The following is a 20,131-nucleotide window of genomic DNA, read 5'->3' as shown; positions in this document are numbered from 1 at the left end:
AACTTTTAGATTTTATGCTATCTGATATATATGCTTCGAATTCTAGATAATATTTTTAGGTTGGGTCCCCAGGGATAAATCAGATAACCATTTTTAGCTCTCACATCTGAAATAAACAGTTTCCATTCTTCCACTTTACTTCCTCAGCCTGACTCTTAAATTTTGATTAAAAACAATGATCAGCAACAATGACTCTAGAAGTCGAGTTTTGTGCTTGGAAATGTAACTAGACCTTATTATAAGACCACAGCCATAGAGAGTGTGTAGCACCAATATGTCTGGATTCAAATAATTTTTTCATTGTTTGCAGGATAAGTAACTGTAAACAAGTTAATTCACTCACTTTCCTTCAATTTCCAGTCTGTGAAATGAAAATCACAATAAACATTTCTATCTGGGAACTTTGGTACAAAGATTATATCAGGAAAGAAATACCTGGAACACAGTAAAACTCAGTAAACACTACCTCTTATAGATTTTGAGGGGTTTGAAAAATCAAGCAAATCAGTACTTTTTGAGTCATTATGATGTTAAACAGGTAATATGGGAAGAAAATTTCTGGATGATCTACGGTATATTTTCTTAGATTAAGTGACTTCTTAAGTATGGTGTTATCTTTGAGTAATTTTAGGGCAGATAATTAACTGGGGCTATTAGTTGCAAATTTCACTGTGCATAAGAATCACATGATTTCCAGTTAAAATGTAGGTTCTGATTCATTAGGTCCAAGGTAGGGCCTGAGATATGCATTTCTTTTTTTTTTTTTTTTTTTTTTTTTTTTTTTTTGAGACGGAGTTTCACTCTTGTTACCCAGGCTGGAGTGCAATGGCGCGATCTCGGCTCACCGCAACCTCTGCCTCCTGGGTTCAGGCAATTCTCCTGCCTCAGCCTCCTGAGTAACTGGGATTACAGGCACACGCCACCATGCCCAGCTAATTTTTTGTATTTTTAGTAGAGATGGGGTTTCACCATGTTCACCAGGATGGTCTCGATCTCCTGACCTTGTGATCCACCCACCTCAGCCTCCCATAGTGCTGGGATTACAGGCTTGAGCCACCGCGCCCGGCTGAGATATGCATTTCTAACAAGCAAACAGGTGAGCTGATGCTGTTAGTCTAAGGATCACTTTTTGAATAGAATAGCAACTACCTTAACAATTTCTTGAGGACATTAAAAAAATTTACTCTCCAATCTCATATACAATTATGCGCTGCATAATGATGTTTCTGCAGAAGTCAGGCTGCATATATGATCCTGGTCCCATAACATTATAACACTATATTTTTACTGAGTTCTACCTTGTTAGAGTATGTTTTACCTTCTCTATGTTTAGTTACTAATAAATACTATTGTGTTGCAGTTGCTTGCAGTAGTCAGTATTCAGTAACATGCTTACAGGTTTGTAGCCTAGGAGCAGTAGGCTAGACCATATAGCCTAGATGTGTAGTAGGCTGTACCACCTAGGTTTGTGTACATTCTCTGATATTTGCACAACAGAATCTCCTAATGATGCATTTCTCAGAATGTATTCTGCTCCTGATTATTAAGCTACTCATGACTGTACATACCTTCCTGTCCTGTACTGGGAAATAGACTAACCTGATTGACATGATGCAGTTTCTAATCCCATGGGCTTGGAAACTGGAGTATTTACATTTAGGACAACTTCCCAAGTGATGCTGAAATTGTTTGTCCAGTTACCGCATTCTATGAAACACAGGCTTAGAGTCCTCATTGATTCTTTTCTGAAAATCAGTTGGCTTCTGGATATGCTCACTTACTTAAATCATAAAGATAGCATGCACTACTCTTACCTCCATAGGAAGAGGTTCAACACTAGTTTGCTTGAGATACCATCCCAATGTTTTTGAATGTGCTTACCAAGTCAGTGGAACAAAAGATCTCACTCATAAGTAGGAGTTGACCAATGAGAACACATGGACACAGGGAGGGGAACATCACACACCAGCAGGGGTAGGGAGTTGGGGAGAGAGAGCATTAGGAGAAATACCTAATGTAGATGACAGGATGATGGGTACAGCATGGCACATGTATACCTATGTTACAAATCTGCACATTCTGCACATGTATCCCAGAACTTAAAGTATCACAATAATCTCCTGCCCTTTTAAAGCAACAGCCAAAGATATTGCTTCCCCTTTTAAAACATCCTCAGATTCAACAGAAAGACAAGCCTTATTTTTTTTTATTAAGTGTAAATAAACTATATTCCAGAGGCATTAGTATCAATATTATCATGTTATAAAAATAAAAAGGAGACTTGGATCACTGGAAGAATTCCCATTGGCCCCACAGTTTTACTGTCCACATTGACAGAGTCAGAAAACATCTGAACACTCAGTGTCATCACTAGACTTTCAGCATCAAGAACACTGTGTTTAGAAAGCAGTGAAGAATTTGTGCTTCACATTGAATAAAATTAGACTTGGAGGTAAAGAGCAACCAACAGATGTGTGTGGCAGGGGGAGATCAGCTGGATAAGGTTATTTGTTTAAACATCTAATGTCAAACCTGAATACATTTGAGTAAGTCATATTGTCCATGGTAACTTTTGCAACTTTAGAGGTCCTTTGGTCATGACAACTAGAATGTGCATCAGAACTTTACAAACAGGAAAGTCTCTGTCCCTTGAGTTCGTTCTAGATTTTCCTAACTTTCTGCAAAACACAGCAAAAATGTCATACTCAGCTTCCAGGTTAGACTATGAAGAATGCTCCACCCATGCTAATGGTGTACTTGGGACTGTCCTGGAAGGCATCAGTCTTTTGAATAAAGAGGTGGAGCCTATAGATGAGGTCCACCTGTGTAATTGGCTTTACATTTGCCATCACTTCTAACAGAAAGCACCAGAATTATCAAGTGTTTCCCTTTAAGCACACTACTATCTTTCTCAAAGAAACTACAGGAATAGTGAATGACTAACGGCCAGAAGCATATCATGAAAACATTACATTAATAGTATTAGTATAAGAATCTGGACAGACTCTTAAAAATAATTATCCCATCTGACCAACAGTAAGGAATCTTTTCATGGATCTTCTTGCCACTTTATCTCAACATTGTAAAATAATGACATGAAGAGAATTGAAGCTATAAAAGATGTATCCTAAAAATGTAAATTTAATAAATATCTAGGTCGGGTGACATGGCTCACACCTGTAATCACAGCACTTTGGGAGGCCGAGGTGGGTAGATCACGACATCAGGGGTTCAAGACCAGCCTGGCCAACATGGTGACATACTGTCTCTGCTAAAACTACAAAAATTAGCCAGGCACAGTGGCAGGCAGCTATAAGAGCCTAAGAGGCAAGTTTGATCCCTACTTCCAGCAGGTGGTGTAGAGGAAATTAGTTACCTTCTCCCTAGCGTTCGTGTTTCTCGCATATTAAATTCTAGTAAGGATTTCACAGAAATAGATGGTCTTTGATATTAGATGTGTTCTGATAGTTTTGAATTAGGCAACTGAGGTTAAGTTCAGGGCCATTTAAGCAAACTCCAGGCTGACTGTCTATGTGGTCACCTCTGGGGTGACTATTTTTTAATGTGAAAAAGACCAGTAACCAACCAATAACTTTTCTTTCCTATTACTATACTAAAATTTTAAGAAAGTCTGTATTATTTCTTCCTTTACCCTTAGAAAAATTCTTTCAGAGAGCTAAATTGAGATTTGGGATAAAAGAGTTTTTATCCCAGTTTTAGTTTAGTTCCAGATTACGTACCTTTTATTGCTTTGTTTAAAAAATTCTAAACAGCTAATAATGTGTCCAGACTCAGTAAATGATCATAATAAGCCATGTTTCTTTGCTTCTAGTACTTATGTGTTTGCGTCTATAAAACTGCATATTTTTAAGCAAGGAAAACAATAATTTTAACCTAAGGGACATTCAAAATATGATGTGGAACTTTTGTCATCTACAAATTCAGTACGTTAGCCATCATTTGCCATTTTGACCAGGCACTACTGTAAATGTGTGTGAATTTCAGTGAATGTGTGTCTTTTGGCTCTGTTTCTGTAAGTATGTGTGCATAGGGAATCTCTATCTGTTTTAATTTGGGCAACTTAAAATTAGATTACTGAGAGAAATTCAGCTTCCCCTCATCTCTCTCAAGATTTGACTAAGAAAGGCATCATATCTGGCTGCATCTTCCACTTTTGTTGGCTAAGATTTCACCCAGATACTCTAAGAAATTATCTGGAAGATTTTATCTTAGGACCTTTCAAAATTCAAAACTCCCTTAAGAGAAGAGACATGGAGGAATAGTTCCTAAAGATGTAGCCCATTCCAGTGGAGACAGAAATGCTGGCTTTAGTTTCACCACTAGGTTTACTTGCACTCAAAAGTTCCCATTAAAACCCAGCTGGTTTAAATTTTGTCTACAGACCTGAAACCCTGCGTATTTGGCTAAGGCTTCCTATTTTGCAGTAAATGCTTCACAGGGCTGTAATCTGGAAATACTGAAGTGTACAAACCCTCAGCAGAAACAACAGGAGAACAGCTGTCTTCTACCTTCCCTTTCTCCCAAATCTACTCTTAAAGGCATAGGTGTTGTTAAGGGAGGGGATAAAATCTGCCACTGACCATGCAATGTTGTATGAAGCATCATTTAACTTTGTTGTTTGCTCAAAGCCAAAAAATAAAGATTAAAGAGTTGCCATTGATAAGTGAGACAATTAACATGTTAGTATTGCTAGAGAAGAAAGGAGCATTTCAGATCATAGAGGAAAATAACAACAAAACAATACTGTTGCAATTTGAAGTTGCGATTTCATATACAGCCTTCAGTATATGAAATCATAGTGTTATCTTTTCCATTTTCCACCCTTATACTTTCATTGGCTTCATGCAATCCTCTTGTTGCCTGTAATTGGGAATAGGGTTAGTGCCAAAGCTGCATTAAACAAGCAGTCTTTCCTTTATACTTTCTGTGCTTCGTGATTGTGTATGTGAAGTCATAAAAATCATTTATTATGAGCATGTGTATTCTTGGCTTAAAGAGCCAAGTATTCTTGTGACAACAATGTAATAGCATCAGATGTATTGCCATAAAACACCATATGTGGGCACTTAATAGTTACTGCCCTGGCACCTACATGCTAGGATATCATCTTAAAGAGGGGCTCCTTAGAAAAAAGAAAGTTTGGTACTTAGACAAATAAAGCTCCTTGGATGAGATAGGCGAGTAATGAGTAGAGATTTGTAAAGAATTCATTGATGATGCCAGAGTTCATCTTCCATTAGGATCAGATTTTCTCAACTCATCTGCTTGAGTTCCTTTCATGAGCCCAAGAAAATCCTTTACAATGTTTCAAACATCAATAAATATCTCTCAGGCTAAAAGTTGTAAGAATGTTTTAATATCACATTTGTAGCTAATAAGCTGTAAAAATTAGCACAACATAATTTTTATTCTGCTCACCCATTACTCTTTGGAAAGCATTTATTTAGGGCACTTTGTACAAATCATAGTAAACAAATTAGTTTTCAGACTAGAGAGAAGAATGTAGAGTGGGTGAAAGCGGCTGCATAGCACATACGAACCCTTGGTGGTTTTGAGCCTCTGAGACAGATACTGCTTCCTATTGTCTCTGTCCTTTGTTCTAGCTTCTGCCTTAGGGTGCAGTGGTTTCGCTTGGTTGCCCCTGAATCTAGAGACTAAGCTTTCCCAAGCACCAATGCACTTCAAGTTTGCCGTAACTCTGGGACTGATGTTCTACTACTGCATTAGCACCTGAGTCAGGTGGCCAGACACTTGCTATAGACACACGATAGTGTCTTTCAAAACAACTCAGTTGCCAAAGGAGGCTAGAGTCCACTAGTTCCTGACTGCATGTCTGCATTAGTTGGGAGTGAAGGCTATCTAAAACAAGAAAAGCCACATAATTCGGTTGGCAGCGTTTTCTCACATGGTGACTATTTAGTGATATACTGCTGCATGTCACTGGGGTCTGTATAGGAAGATGCTACTCTTGATGTTTTAAGTTTCCAGGCCAGACATGATTCAGTCCCTGCGTCTCTATTCACTAGCTCTTTCTAGTATAACAGACAGTCTAAAACTTACAATGGTATTTTGTTGAAAGAACATATGGTAGCTATTACATTGAAAACGTACACTAAGCATATGTCTACAACCCTAATAGCTACTTCCAACACTTCCACACAACTGCTTCGACTCAGTCAATTTCTCTCACTGTTCTTTGGCCCACACTGTCATTCCAACACCCCTACCGTAAAATGGAAATATTGTTCCTTTTAATTGTTTTTGTTATTTTAATACTGCCAGGTAGCCAAAAGGGAACTTTTGAGGTGGTAACATCTCTTACTGATCCAAATATGTTTTTTTTCAGTTGGTAAACTGGCTTAGCATGTCTGGTTCTTCTCCACCAGCTGATTTTCAAAGGAGTTTACATGCTAAACATAGAACTCCCCAACCTCTCCCTCTTCCAGTCCTTCCCCCAGCTCACCTCACAAACTGTGAACTTCAACTCTACTAGCACACTATAATGTTGTTTATGATGTGATTTCTCTTTTTCATTTCCAGAATTATGAGTTTTTCTCTCTCTACGAGTTGTCTACATCCTGACTGTATAAATATCTTTAATGTGTTTTATTATTTTTTAAACTTTATGTTAAGTTCAGGGGTACATGTACAGGTTTGTTATACAGGTTATATGTCATGAGGGTTTGTTGTACAGATTATTTCATCACTCAGGTATTAAGCCTAGTACCCATTAGTTATTTTTCCTGATCCTCTCTCTCCTCTCACCCTCCACCCTCCAAAAGATCCCAGCCAGCATGTATTGTTCCCCTCTATGTGCCTGACCATATATTGAAAGGGCACAGAAAAGGTTTTGAAATTATGGATGCCTAGTACTTATCTCTGCTTTTCCCTTTCCCTATTAAATAAAAACCTACAGCAATAGAACCCAGAATCTTTCATTGCTCCATAGGTAATACTTATGGTTTACTAGTGGTTATACTAGCAAAACGTAATTTCTTAATTAAAAAAAAAAAAAGACTCCTGTTGTATTTCTCCTTTGCTATTGTAAACAGTGCCACTATGAACATGTGTGTGCATGTGTCTTTATAATAGAACGATTTATAATCCTTTGGATATATACCCAGTCATGGGATTGCTGGGTCAAATGAAATTGCTGTTTTTAAGTCCTTGAGGAATCGCCACACTGTCTTCCACAATGGTTGAACTAATTTATACTCCCACCAACAGCGTAAAGGTGTTCCTATATCACTGCATCCTCTCCAGCATCTGTTGTCTCCAGATTTTTTTAATATCGCCATTCTAACTGGCGTGAGATGGTATCTTATCTCAATAAAAAAGGATAAAAACATGAGGGCGAAATCTCAGTAACTTGCCTCAAATGACTGAGCGGGGGTGAAGTCGAGCTGGTTTTTAATCCATATCATATGCTAATACTTGTGCTGCTGTGCTCTGTGTCATTCTGCTTTCCAATGAAAATGTCTTTAAGTATAACCTACACTTTCTCTCTCGATTCCAGCTTCTGTTGCCTATTTTTAATTTTTATCTTCTATGTCTAAATTTCTGCTGTAGCTTTCTCGTTAGATTTCACTCACTCAACCACCATCCTGTATACCATGACTAGACTAATTCTTTTTTTTTTTTTTTTTTTTTTTTTGAGACGGAGTTTCGCTCTTGTTACCCAGGCTGGAGTGCAGTGGCACGATCTCGGCTCACCGCAACCTCCGCCTCCTGGGCTCAGGCAATTCTCCTGCCTCAGCCTCCTGAGTAGCTGGGACTACAGGCACGCGCCACCACGCCCATCTAGTTTTTTGTATTTTTAGTAGAGATGGGGTTTCACCATGTTGACCAGGATGGTCACGATCTCTCGACCTCGTGATCCACCTGCCTCGGCCTCCCAAAGTGCTGGGATTACAGGCTTGAGCCACCGCGCCCAGCCTAGACTAATTCTTAAACTCTGCCTTGGTCAGTTTTGTGTGCAGAAGATATTCATTGCTCTCACTTCTTCCTACTTTCCTCCTTCCCTCATTTAAACTCCTTCATCTGATTTCCAAGGAAACCCAGAGTACAAATTATTCTTATTTCTTACAAGTTCTCAAAGTGTACCGTTTACCTGGTTGTCGCTTATCAATTCAACCTTGCTTGATTCATTTTTCTCCTTACTGGAAACTAGATCAAGAACTTTATGATAGTAAGTTCATATATTGTTCTATGAATATTTCCCCATATTGATTGTCATTAGGCTAGCTTTGAAGTAGGAAGTAATTACGTACATAGGTAATCTTTACTTGGGTCCAGAGTTGGTGCCAGGAACCATCACATGGTTCTGTGGACATTTACAGGTAACTGGAATAAGTGATCCATGAATTCTGTTCTGGTTCTTCTGTAATGGGTCTTCTGAACAGAAGGCAGATTCTAAATTCTCCGTATCTCATGGGGACACGTTGAGAAATTGAAGAACGTCAGATTAACTGGCAGCAAAAGGGACTGATGTTGCATCATATCGTGCTCTCTAGGGAACAGTAGGAGTAGCACTGGGAAGGTCAGGCATCTTTCAAACTACAGGGTAAAAAGTTTGCTTGAACACATTGACACATAGAGAAAACAACATACATGGGGGGCCTACTGGAGGGTGGGGGGGGGAAGAAGAAAAGGATTAAAAAAATAACTAATGGGTACTAGGTTTAATACGTGGGTGATAAAATAGTCTGCACAACAAATCTCCATGACACAAGTTCACCTATGTAACAAACCTACACATGTACCCTTGAACTTAAAAATTAAAAAAAAATAGAATAACATAAAATAAGTAACTAAAAAAGAAAAAGAAAAATTTGCTTGGCTTCCAGAAATAGAGATGAAGATAAATTGTGGTGCCTCACAGTTGTATATGTGTGTCCAGTAGAGGTAAGGATTATAAATTAGCACTTTCATTTATCAACACAATATTTTCAGCACGGCGTTCTCTTGCCTTTTATTGACTAAGCAAAAATAAAGATCCTCAATGAACATCTTATGCCTGCACACATTTTATAAATCCTTGGAATTAAATCACATACATACGTGTTTTCCAATTTGTTTTCTTGGATTCTAAGATATATCCCCTGGAGAAAGTGATTTTAGGCAATTTATACAACTACATTATGTTAAAAAAAAAAACTGAAAAAATACTTGCAGCAAAAATTCATATATTATGTCTAACCCAGAATTTTCTAAATTCATTTACTTGTGGGTTCTTTTGATTGCCTAACCCATAAAAGTATTTGCAGAACTAGTGTTTTATGGAGCATAAAAACTCTGCCTCTTCTAAAAAAATGTGGAATTTACTGTGTCCCCTTGAAAATAGAAAATTACAGAGGGCTCTATTCTAGTAAAATGGCCTGGGAAAATCTTTTCCAGGAGGTGGTCTTTAGGCAGAAGCTAAAGAAAGAGGAGTCTGCTCTAGAAAGAGGCAATAATAAGGAGTAAGTGCTCCAGCAGTAAAGAAAATATTTAATGTGCTTGGTAAACTAAAAGGAAGTAAGACAAAGACGAAGGAATGAAAGGGAAAGAGGGAGGAAAGAAGCCTTTTGGTGGCTGGAATGAATTGGGCAAAGACAAGATTTAATGTACCAAAGAGATTTCTAGGGTTTAGATCATGTAAGACTTTCTAGACGTGGTAGAGGCTTTAGGTTTTTACTTAAGTTCAGTGAGGGGCCATTTGAAAATCTGAAGTCGAGGATATAAATGATTTCATTTGGATGTTTAGTAGATCACCCCGATTGATTTCACTTGAAGCAGGCAGAAGTGAAAACAGAAAAAAATGTTGAGATTATTGGGGATATTTGTTGAAGCACCTCTGCTGGAATATGAGGATCACTTTAGCTAGTTCAGTGGCGTTTGCAATGAGGAAGGATAAAGATAGCTATTTACGTAAAGTTAACAAGACAAATTGGCTAACAGGATATGTGATTGAAAGGAGAAAAAATCTAGGATAATTTCCAGATAATCGGAATGATGTGGATGGGCTATATCATTTACTGAGATGAGAAACACAGTGAGAGAAGTTAGTACAGTAAGAGGAAACCTAAATTTAGTTTCCAACTTGTTAAGTTTGAGATGGTTATAAGATACACAAGCAAAAATATCAAGAAGGTAACAGAATATGAATCTGTAGTTCACTGAAAATCATTGGAAAATTGACATCACTCAGTGAGATTATTAGGTTTCTTCTTACTAAAGGGGAGGGGCGGGACTGAATCTTATTAAAGGAAAGGGCCAGGGCTGAAATCCAAACTTTTGAAGTTGAAGTAAGCAGAATAAGCCAATGAAGAAGAATATTTGAAATAGCCAAGTAGGCCTTAACTGATCTTGAAAGAATAATTTCAGTGGAATAGTGAAGCAAAAACCTGTTTGGAAGGGTTGTAAAGTGAAATGGGTTGAGGAATAGAGACAATTGTCGAGACAATTCTTTAAAGACATTTGGCTATTGAAAGATAGTCACAACAGGAAAAAGGTAATTGTCATATTGACAGTTTAATGCAGTAGTATGAGATCTTTTCAAGATGGCTTGAAAATGTACTAATGAGAAAGGAAGGAGAACTAGAGGTAACAAAATGTTTTCTGAGCCTTCAGCTTTTGAATGGTCTTTGGGTACTGACCACGAAGACGTCAAATCTGGTGTATTTTCACACCACATTCATCAATACTGAAAAAGTGCATGTGGATAACTTTTTTTTTTTTAATTTCCACTGTCTGTCCATAGTAAATGCTCACTGAATACTTGTTGAAGAAAGATAGGAAAGAGAAAAGGAGGGGGAGGAAGAAAAGAAGAAAAATGAGAAAAAGAACCAAAAAGGAATCCCATATTTTATCCTTGTTTTCCCTTCTTTTCTTATAATTGTGCATTCTTACTGATGGAGTTCCCCAAGAGCTGTTAGCCTAATAATAATTTTAATACATTTTAATCCTCAAAACAATCTTGCAAACATAGGTAACACTATTTTACATATACAAAAACCAAGGCTCAGGAGAATTCACAAAATTTTTTAATTCTTTTAGCTATCTCTAGCCCAGTGGCCAAGATGATTAATTCTTTGCACATCAGTAAACAAACTTGATTCTAAGACTTAACCTCAGGCAAAATAATTGCTTGACAAATTTTTGTTAATTGGGTGACCATGTGGACTGCAGCTGGGAGACGAAATTTACATTTTAAGAAATGGTGAAAAATATCCGAGCTATGTGAAGACACTTGACGAATGCCAGTTAAAGATAAGAAAAAATGAAACATAAACAATCATACCCTACACGGTGACAGATGTGCTATTTCAAATGTGAATGTTGCGAATATACACTTTTCGGCCTACTAGATAATTGCATGAGCACCTAGATAATTGCATGAGCACCGTATTGTGATAGCCTTATTATATTGTACATTAGACAGACATAGTATCTATTCACAAAAAGTTTCATCTCTAAGGATAATTAACAACACATTTCATACATTATATTGAGCTTTCTCCTGCAGCTTTGCAAATATGTGTGAAGGGAAGAGATACTGCAATTATAATTTCTTTTCCATTTCAAAATTCAGTAATTTATAAAACTTTCTGGATTATCTCATTATTCCAAATGACTAAGAAGACTCTCCAAAAGGTATCTCTTTTATTTTTCCTAACTCTCTTGCCCCATTGTTTTCAATCAGCCTATGAAAAAAATGTATATATGTAAGCCAGCCAGCCAAATTTTACACATTTTCTAAAGGGTAGCCGTTAGTGAGTTACTCGATGTCAAATGAAGACATCAAAACCTGTCTACAATGGTACTGTCACTTACATATATTTTTCAGTAAAAATATTCCATACATTGAAAATCTTCCCATGTGAAATATAAAGTTTTGAAATTTTTAAATTATGGTACAAACTGTTTTCATTCATCTTATTTATTACAAGCTCGCCTAGTGCTTGTATATTTTATAATTCTAAGTAAAAATTACTGATCAATTTTGTGTACTTAATTTTTTTCCCATTAAACTCATTCTAGATACAGGCATTTTCCCCCCAAGCTGACTCTTCTAAATTATGTTTTAATTAAAATGAAATGAAGATCTGTAAATTTGCAGTTGGTGATAGGTTTAATCTCTATTTCAGATTATATCTCAAATATTGACATTTATTTCTAAATCACTGCTTTGTTTCTGATCTACCATAACTTTTACAATGCATTTGCCATTTCATATCAATTATACAAGCAGCATTTCAGTTTCCACAAACTCTCAACTACTATTGCACAAGGATTTTGTGAAAAAAATAATACTAATGCTCACCTCTCCATAGCTCATTTGAGGAGAATACTATCTAAGTTTGTTCCTAATGCAAGATTTAATTTAATCTTGATTTCCCATCAAATGTACAGGGATTTTACAATATAGTTCATAATCGTGTTTAATTTCTCCAGGGTACAAGTCAAGATAAACAAGTCACTGACAGTGTTTATCTATAAATATAGCAGATGGTGTAGGACTGAGATTAGTTATCAACTTTGCCGACTTTAATTTCATGGTTATAAAATGCTGTAAACCTCACTGTTTATAAAAGGCAGGGAAGGAACCCCAGTGGGCCTCAGTAGCCAAGAAACCCTCAGTAACATTAATCTCTCTAACTGATATTCGGTATCCTCCTAGGGTGCAATATTTAAGATTGTGGAGTGATTGCTAGACGCATTTAAATTTTCACTGGGATCATTAGCTAACATTTCTGTCGTTGATCTACTATAACTTTGTTAATGAGTTCCATGTGAGAGGAATTTAGTAAATGAGATGATTCTTTCTAAACTGCTAGGTGAATGTTTAGCAATCACTTAAGGCAGTTACATATCTTTAAAGAAGGCCTTTTTTTTAAAAAAAAATAATTTTTTTCTTTTGCAAAGATGAATTGTGATACCCAACTAGACTAAATGCACTTAGGGATAAAATTTCGTAAGGAAAAACTATAGCATCATTTAAATAATTAATCATCTAATATATATTTAGGCTATAAATCTAGCTACAACTTTTTTTTTAAGGCCATAGGACTTAAAAAGAAGTAAAGCTATTGATTCTTCACATTCTGAATTGATTTAAATATATAATTTTATTTTGATTATTTGTTTTGCTAAAAGTCTATATAATCAATGTGATTAAAATTAATTTTTAAAGGACCCCTTATTTTAAAAGTATTATTTAAAATTTCTCAATTTTTTTCATTTCAACTTTATAGTGAATAAAAAATTATTTTACAGTTACAAAAGTAAAAATAATTCACAAATTAGATCTTTTGAGACAGAGTCTCACTCTGTTGCCAGGCTGGAGTGCAGTGGTGCAATCTGGGCTCATTGCAACCTCTGCCTCCTGGGTTCAAGACAGTTGTCTTGCCTCAGCCTCCAGAGTAGTTGGTATTACAGGCGTGCACCACCATGCATGGCTAATTTTTGTATTTTCAGTAGAGACGGGGTTTCACCATGTTGGTCATGATGGTCTCAATCTCTTGACCTCATGATTCACTGGCCTCACTCAGCTTCCCAAAGTGACTTTTACATTCTTAAGTGGTTTATTTTTCATACTAAGAAGAAAAGGCTTTTTTTTTTTTTTTTTTTTTTTTCTAGAGTCAGGGTCTTGCTCTTTCACTCAGGCTGGACTGTAGTAGCTTGCCCACTCCTGGATTCACATGATCCTCACACCTCAGCCTCCAGAGAATTTAGGACTATAGGTGTGCACCACTATGCCCAGCTAATCTTTAAATGTTTTAGAGATGGGATCTTGCTGTGTTGGCCAGTCTGGCCTCAAACTCCTGGGCTCAAATGATCTTCCTACCTTAGCCTTCCAATGTGCCAGTATTGTAGAGACCAGCCATGGTGGAGGCTTTTTAAATACATGATAATCCTATATGCAAGTTGGAGACTAAAACTATTTCACTAAAAAAAATGGCTTAACTGTATTTGAGTTCAGACCGCCTGAGAATGAGTTTTCTAACGACAAAATCCTTGGTTACTTTTTTGGTCTTATATTGGGCTGCTTCTCTCTGACCTACTCTGGGAGGTTTATTACTGTTCTGAAACTCCAACCCATCTGTCTACTGATTATTGTTAACATAGTGCTCAAATCTTGGCTCCCAGTAAGCTGTCTTCTGAACACCAGCAGCCCTGGGTGAAGAGATTACTGAATGGAACATTTGGTAATACAATCATGTACCTCATAAGGACATTTTATTCAACAACAGACTATACTTCACTGGTCCCATAAGATTATAATACTGTATTTGTATAGTATCTCTTCTATGGTTAGATGTTTAAATACACAAATACTTACCATTGCATTAAAGTTGCCTACAGTATTTAGTCCAATAACACACACTGCACATGTTTGCAGTCTAAGAGCAAAGACTGTATTGTATAGCCTAGGCCTGTGGTAGGTTATATCATCCAGGTTTGTGTAAGAATACTCTGTGATGTTCACGCAAGGACAAAATTGCCTAACCATGCATTCCTCAGCACATATCCCCACATTAAGCAATGCATGACTGTAGATTTTCTTATCTCCCTTCCTGCTCAGAACCTGTTGTCACCAGTTTTCACTGGATGTAAAATCCCACTGTTTGATGCATTCACTTTTGTAAACAACTACTCTACTCAGAGTCAGGTCTCAAAAATGCATAAAACATCTGTAACAAAAGACAGCAAAACTTCTCTAAAGTGGAAGCTTTATCTCATTTTTCTTACTGGCCCAACGCCAACTTTAATGTTCATTACATAAATTGGTTGCTAAACTGTTGGTATGTTTGACATTCATATTTGTGTCCAATTAAGTAAAAACTAGCAGTGATTTCACTTTAAAGTTATCGATAAAAAATCACCTAAAAGAGGCCTATCAGTTAATTTTAACAATTGCATCTTTCTGTCCTTAAAGTAGAAAAGCCAGAGAAATGGCAGCCTGTACAGGGAAGGATTTCTTTTTATGGCCTGGCTATTCTGAAGCATGATTTCTAGAGTTGTGAGGCTATTGGAAACTGGTTGGAATGTATTTCTCAGAAACATGGCCAAGAAGACTAGCACCTCAGAATGGGCAGGATTGCTCTGAAGGGAGGCGAAATAGGTAACAGGAGAAACTGAAGGTTTAGCTAATGGAGAGAAAAAGAAAAAGAGACAGAACAGGGGAAAGAAGCAAAACTAGGATTCCAGTATCTGAGTGTAGCGGTTCATGGAGAGACTGGTTTAGAAACTATCTTTTATGGGAATTTACATACATAGCAGATCTGAGGAAAATGGAATATTCTTAAAAGCACATTAAAACAATCACTGTCGTAAAGAAAGGATTTTTTTCAATTTCCCAAAGGATGGTCTAAACTGACTATCTTTTATTTTTCTTGTCTGTATATAAGATACAATGAGTTATGTTATGAAATAGAGTCATTGTACTAATCTTGGTTGTAAAAAAAAAAAGTCTTATATAGGGAAATCATCTGATTAAAAAAGGAAAATCAAGCTATTAAAATTTAAGAATATTGTTTCTAGTTTTATTCAAATCTAACAGATTAAAATAATGTAATAGAAATAAATTGCTGCCTTATAAGATAAAGCAAATTGTAACCCATACAATGAAAATAATGTATGATATGTAAATACTTTCATTTTTATGATTTTATTTCAGATTATCCAATCTTGTCTAATGTCAAAGGCATGACATTGTATACAAGAAAACATGGAAAGAAAATAACTTTAACTGGATTTCATTCCCCCTTCAATGGTCAGTTAAAAATCAGTCCTTTATCATATGTATATTATTTATTTCCTCTAAAAATCCGTGCTTATTTTTTTTTAATCTGTTTTGTTTGTTTGTTTTACTAGGAGAAGTAATCTATGCTGCCATGTGCATGACAGTCACCTGTGGAATCCTTCTCTTGGTTATGGTCAAGCTTAGGTAACTGAATATAAATCAGAAGGAAAGGGCTGAAAGGGAGTCACTTAGCTGTGTTAAAGCATGTTGCACGATGGCTGAGCTTACAAAAAGCCTGAGAATGAAAGCTTCTCTGTTAAGACATACTAAATCAAGTTTTATGTGGCATAGGTCCATGGAAACGTTACTTTCAGTCTTCATACGTAAGGGAAATGTGATCGTAGGAGATGTTTTTATGTTGCGTTTAATAAGCACATATGTACTGTATGTTCCCTCCAATTAAGCTCTTATCAGTCTTTCCCCTTGGCTTCCCTACCAAATCCAAACTGAACTTTGCTGCATTCATTATCCAAATTATTTGCATGATTGATAGACTCACATAACTGACCTGTTGTTTACTGCGTACAGTTTATATTTACCCAAAGATGTATTCTTTACTCGAATTTCTTAGATGCTAATACATTCTGTTTTTAATAGGCAATTATTGAAAGAGACATTTAATAAGGCCGCACAGAGTGCATTAGAAAGACATTACTGTTGCCTGACGTTAATTTATTCTCCAAATCTTGGCTGCTTTTATTGCTGGAATGTAGTAATGCTCCAGCAGGCATGTGAGACATTGAGAAGAGATATACATCAACCTCTAGATTTCTAAATGTCTAGGGTTTAAAATTTTTCCACTTATTTGGCATTTACAACTATACATAAAGGAGTGCGGACTCGCCTTTAATTAAAAAAACAAAAACCTCATATTTAAAGATCAATCATGTCCTATTCTTTATACATATGAGTACATGTCTGTAAAATTTGAGTGCATACATATTAATGAAGAAATATACATAAGTGTGTATAAGGCCATATATACTTGAAAGTACATACACAAACTATATTCTATCAGTAAGACTGGGCCTTCAGAGGAACAGAAGTATTCATTGGAGATTTACCTCATGACATTTGACACCTAGAAAGATTGATTCAGCCAACTTATGCAATGCACATTAACATATCTTGCTCCTCCAGAGATCTCAGACTTAAAAAAGCCTTGACAATCAGGCAAATAAAAGACTGACATGAGAAGTTGTATGGTGAAACCAAGAGGTCAGGTACATACAAACATCCTAATTTATCTATTTTTAAATGCAGTGCCAGCTAAACAAAATGTATCCACTGTTTGGATCCAACCCCTCTAAGCATTTAATTTGATGTTAATTGAAACCAGTACTAAAACACACCTTTTCTCCAAGGCCTTAAGAGGTATATTTGTATGAGAAGATATTTCTTGGGTTCTAAGATATGGTTTGAAAGCCAAATAATTGGAGTCCATTACTAAGAGGGAAAAATGGCATTCGAAATTTAAGTCCTGGAGAACACTGTTTAGTTACTATGCCTGCCTAGATATTCCATGACAAACAATGTTTCAAAGAAATATGGACAGTTTTCTGGCCTACCAAAAATCTACCCTTAATGGTTCTCAATCTCTGCTTCTTAACTACATACAGAATGTGTAAAGTTTCCACCTGTTCCATTATCCCATTGGTTTTTACATATTACAGTTGTGCTACAGATAAATAAGGTATAGACTGACTACTCATAATTCCCTATTTATTCACTGTAACTTCATCTCCTCACCTGCTTAGGAGACATATTCCTTTTTTAGATGGCATTGGGGGTGTTATTATGGATAAATATTTTGAATTTATTCTAATGTGTATTTTAAAGCAAATTATTTGTACAATTAAATATATTTGTATTTAGTTACAAATTATTTCCTTATAATTTAAAATTTATCATAATGTGTAATCTGAAAACTCCAGACCTAAGGTAAAAGAGACCAAAGTTAAAGCCATGATAAAAAGTACAAACTGAAACACAAGCATCTTTGGCAACAAAATCTGTGTTGCCCACACCTGGACAATAGTGCCCCCTAATGAAAGAAGGATGGTTGCTATTTCAGACATTGTGCACTCACCTGATAGGCCTAATCTATGTGAATACCTGTTTTCTGTAAAGAATAAGATACTTGCATTTGTTTCATTTCATGCTATGTTAAAACAACGATAAGCCTTCAAAGAAGTTTGAAAAGAAACAACTAAAATTGTAAATATTTGTGGGGAAAAAAAAGGCCTTTAAAAAACGATTACTTGGACATTATAGAGGTGTGATGCTCCTTAGAAAGGCCATATACTATTTTACTATTAGGACTTTACATTCTACAACTTAATTAATTTTTTCCTCCAGGTACAGACTCCAGCTAAAAGATTTGTGAAATCCTGAACATGGCATGTTGTTAACTTTTACTTTTACTTTTATACAGAACTTCCAGAGTATCGAATAAAACAAGAGATCCTTCACCGATCCAAATACCTGGAGAACTCTGATTCATTAGGAGTTATGGACCCATAACAATCACTTTCCTTTTCTTTTACGTTTTTGGGTGGGGGGAGTTTCACCCTTGTTGCCTAGGCTGACGTGCAGTGGTGTGGTCTCGGCTCACTGCAACCTTTGCCTCCCTGGTTCAAGAAATTCTCCTGCCTCAGCCTCCAGCGTAGCTGGGATTACAAATGCCAGCCACTATGCCTTGCTAATTTATTGTATATTTAGTAAAGATGGGGTTTTGCCATATTGGCCAGGCTGGTCTTGAACTCCTGACATCGGGTGATCTGCCCATCTCAGCCTCCCAAATTGCTGGGATTGCAGGCATGAGCAACTGAGCCGAGCCAACAATCACTTTCTTTAAAGCAAATCCAACAGCTGATCAACACACTATTCCATCTAACATCGAGAAGGCAAATGATAAAATATTGGTTTAAAATATTTTGGTTTATTGAAAACATTGATTTATTAAAATTAAAATATTAGTTTTAATTTTTAATATTGGTTTATTAAGTATAATATGGCATGATGATGTTACTTTTTTCTTAATACTCAAGAAAAAAATATACAGTGGTATCTTTTACAACACTGGAATAGAAATAAAGTTACCCTTGAAGGCAAACAGTGTTATCTCAAGTCACATTTTGCATAATTTGCTTTATGATTAATATAAACTCATATTAATTAGTTGCATACTAATATGATATAGTTAGCAGGTTTTCTGATCAATTACATAAGTTCCCATTAACTTGCCAAAAAGAAAATGTTAATACATATATCCAGTTTCTGTGTTATTTGTGTATTTTGAACAATTTGAAATCGGTCACTAGCGTATTAGCATTGACTTTGACTTCCTACATATATCTCTTTAAATGAAAATGTTATAAAATTGGAAGTGACACGTTTGAATTTTGTCATTTGAATACTGTTGACTTTTATGTTTTGAGTTTGATATCTCCATTTTACTCTTATAAAATGTAAAACAACTACACTGGGTTAAACAAAGTCAATGTGTACTACAATAATGATAGATTTTCGTGAATTAAATCTTTCTAGGCTAACTTCTACAATAATAAAGTAACATCATCATTGTTACTTTCTATAATATTCCTGTACTGTAACTTTTGGCCTGGTTTGATGTCAGAGTGTAACTGTGATTAGAAAATTGTAGAAAATGTGTTTATTAGGTAGAATTTTAATACTTATTTTCAATCATCTACAATTATACTGGTACATACTCAGAATAGCCATGAGGTTGCATTACCTATAGTGGCACAGAGGCACAAATATCCAATAACCGGAAGGTATTATAATAACTGCGGCATATTTACAATTAAAATTTAAATGGTTTCTGCTCATTTGGTCTCATTTCTATGCTATTCACTACACTTCAGATTAAACTGTCTACATTAAATTAAATTTGAAGTTAACATTTGGCTATGTTTACTCGATGTAATTGAGAAGCTATCGTTTATCTTTTAAAACAGGGAAGAATAATTTGATGAGTCACAGATGTCTGTCAAGGAGTTCTGTATATTCTAGTGGCTATGCAGAGTATTAAAGTGAAGAGAATGCAGGGATTTCTATCTCCCGATCACTGCCATTGAACTTAGGCGTGGTAATGTCTGTGAATGTGCACACTGTTCCATGGAAAACTGAGAAAAGAAGCCAAGTTGCTTCTAGAAACATGCTTGTGTTGAGCAGAGAAGGGGAGAACAGACTGTAAAAGGGGTGGCATCCCTAGGAAACGGAATCTTGTTTCTTAGAACAACAAGAATAAGTAGGCAGAACCTCAGAAGAGGGAATCAGCATGAAGAATTGAGGGCACAC

General features: G+C 36.1%; 1 protein-coding gene across 1 annotated transcript in view; it reads left to right on the top strand.

Moving 5' to 3' along the window:
- Positions 1 to 18,306, top strand: part of GFRAL (GDNF family receptor alpha like) — a 59,811-nt gene extending 41,505 nt beyond the window's left edge. Inside the window, exons 7-9 of the mRNA XM_074397082.1 lie at positions 15,683 to 15,778; positions 15,880 to 15,952; positions 18,243 to 18,306. Of these exons, the coding sequence (XP_074253183.1) occupies positions 15,683 to 15,778; positions 15,880 to 15,952; positions 18,243 to 18,306 (233 nt within the window). The remainder of the gene's footprint in view (positions 1 to 15,682; positions 15,779 to 15,879; positions 15,953 to 18,242) is intronic.
- Positions 18,307 to 20,131: the final 1,825 nt, after the last annotated feature.

This window comes from Saimiri boliviensis, chromosome 4 (assembly GCF_048565385.1).
Source record: "Saimiri boliviensis isolate mSaiBol1 chromosome 4, mSaiBol1.pri, whole genome shotgun sequence".
Classification (NCBI taxonomy): domain Eukaryota; kingdom Metazoa; phylum Chordata; class Mammalia; order Primates; family Cebidae; genus Saimiri; species Saimiri boliviensis.
This window is presented reverse-complemented; position numbering and strand designations above follow the sequence as displayed.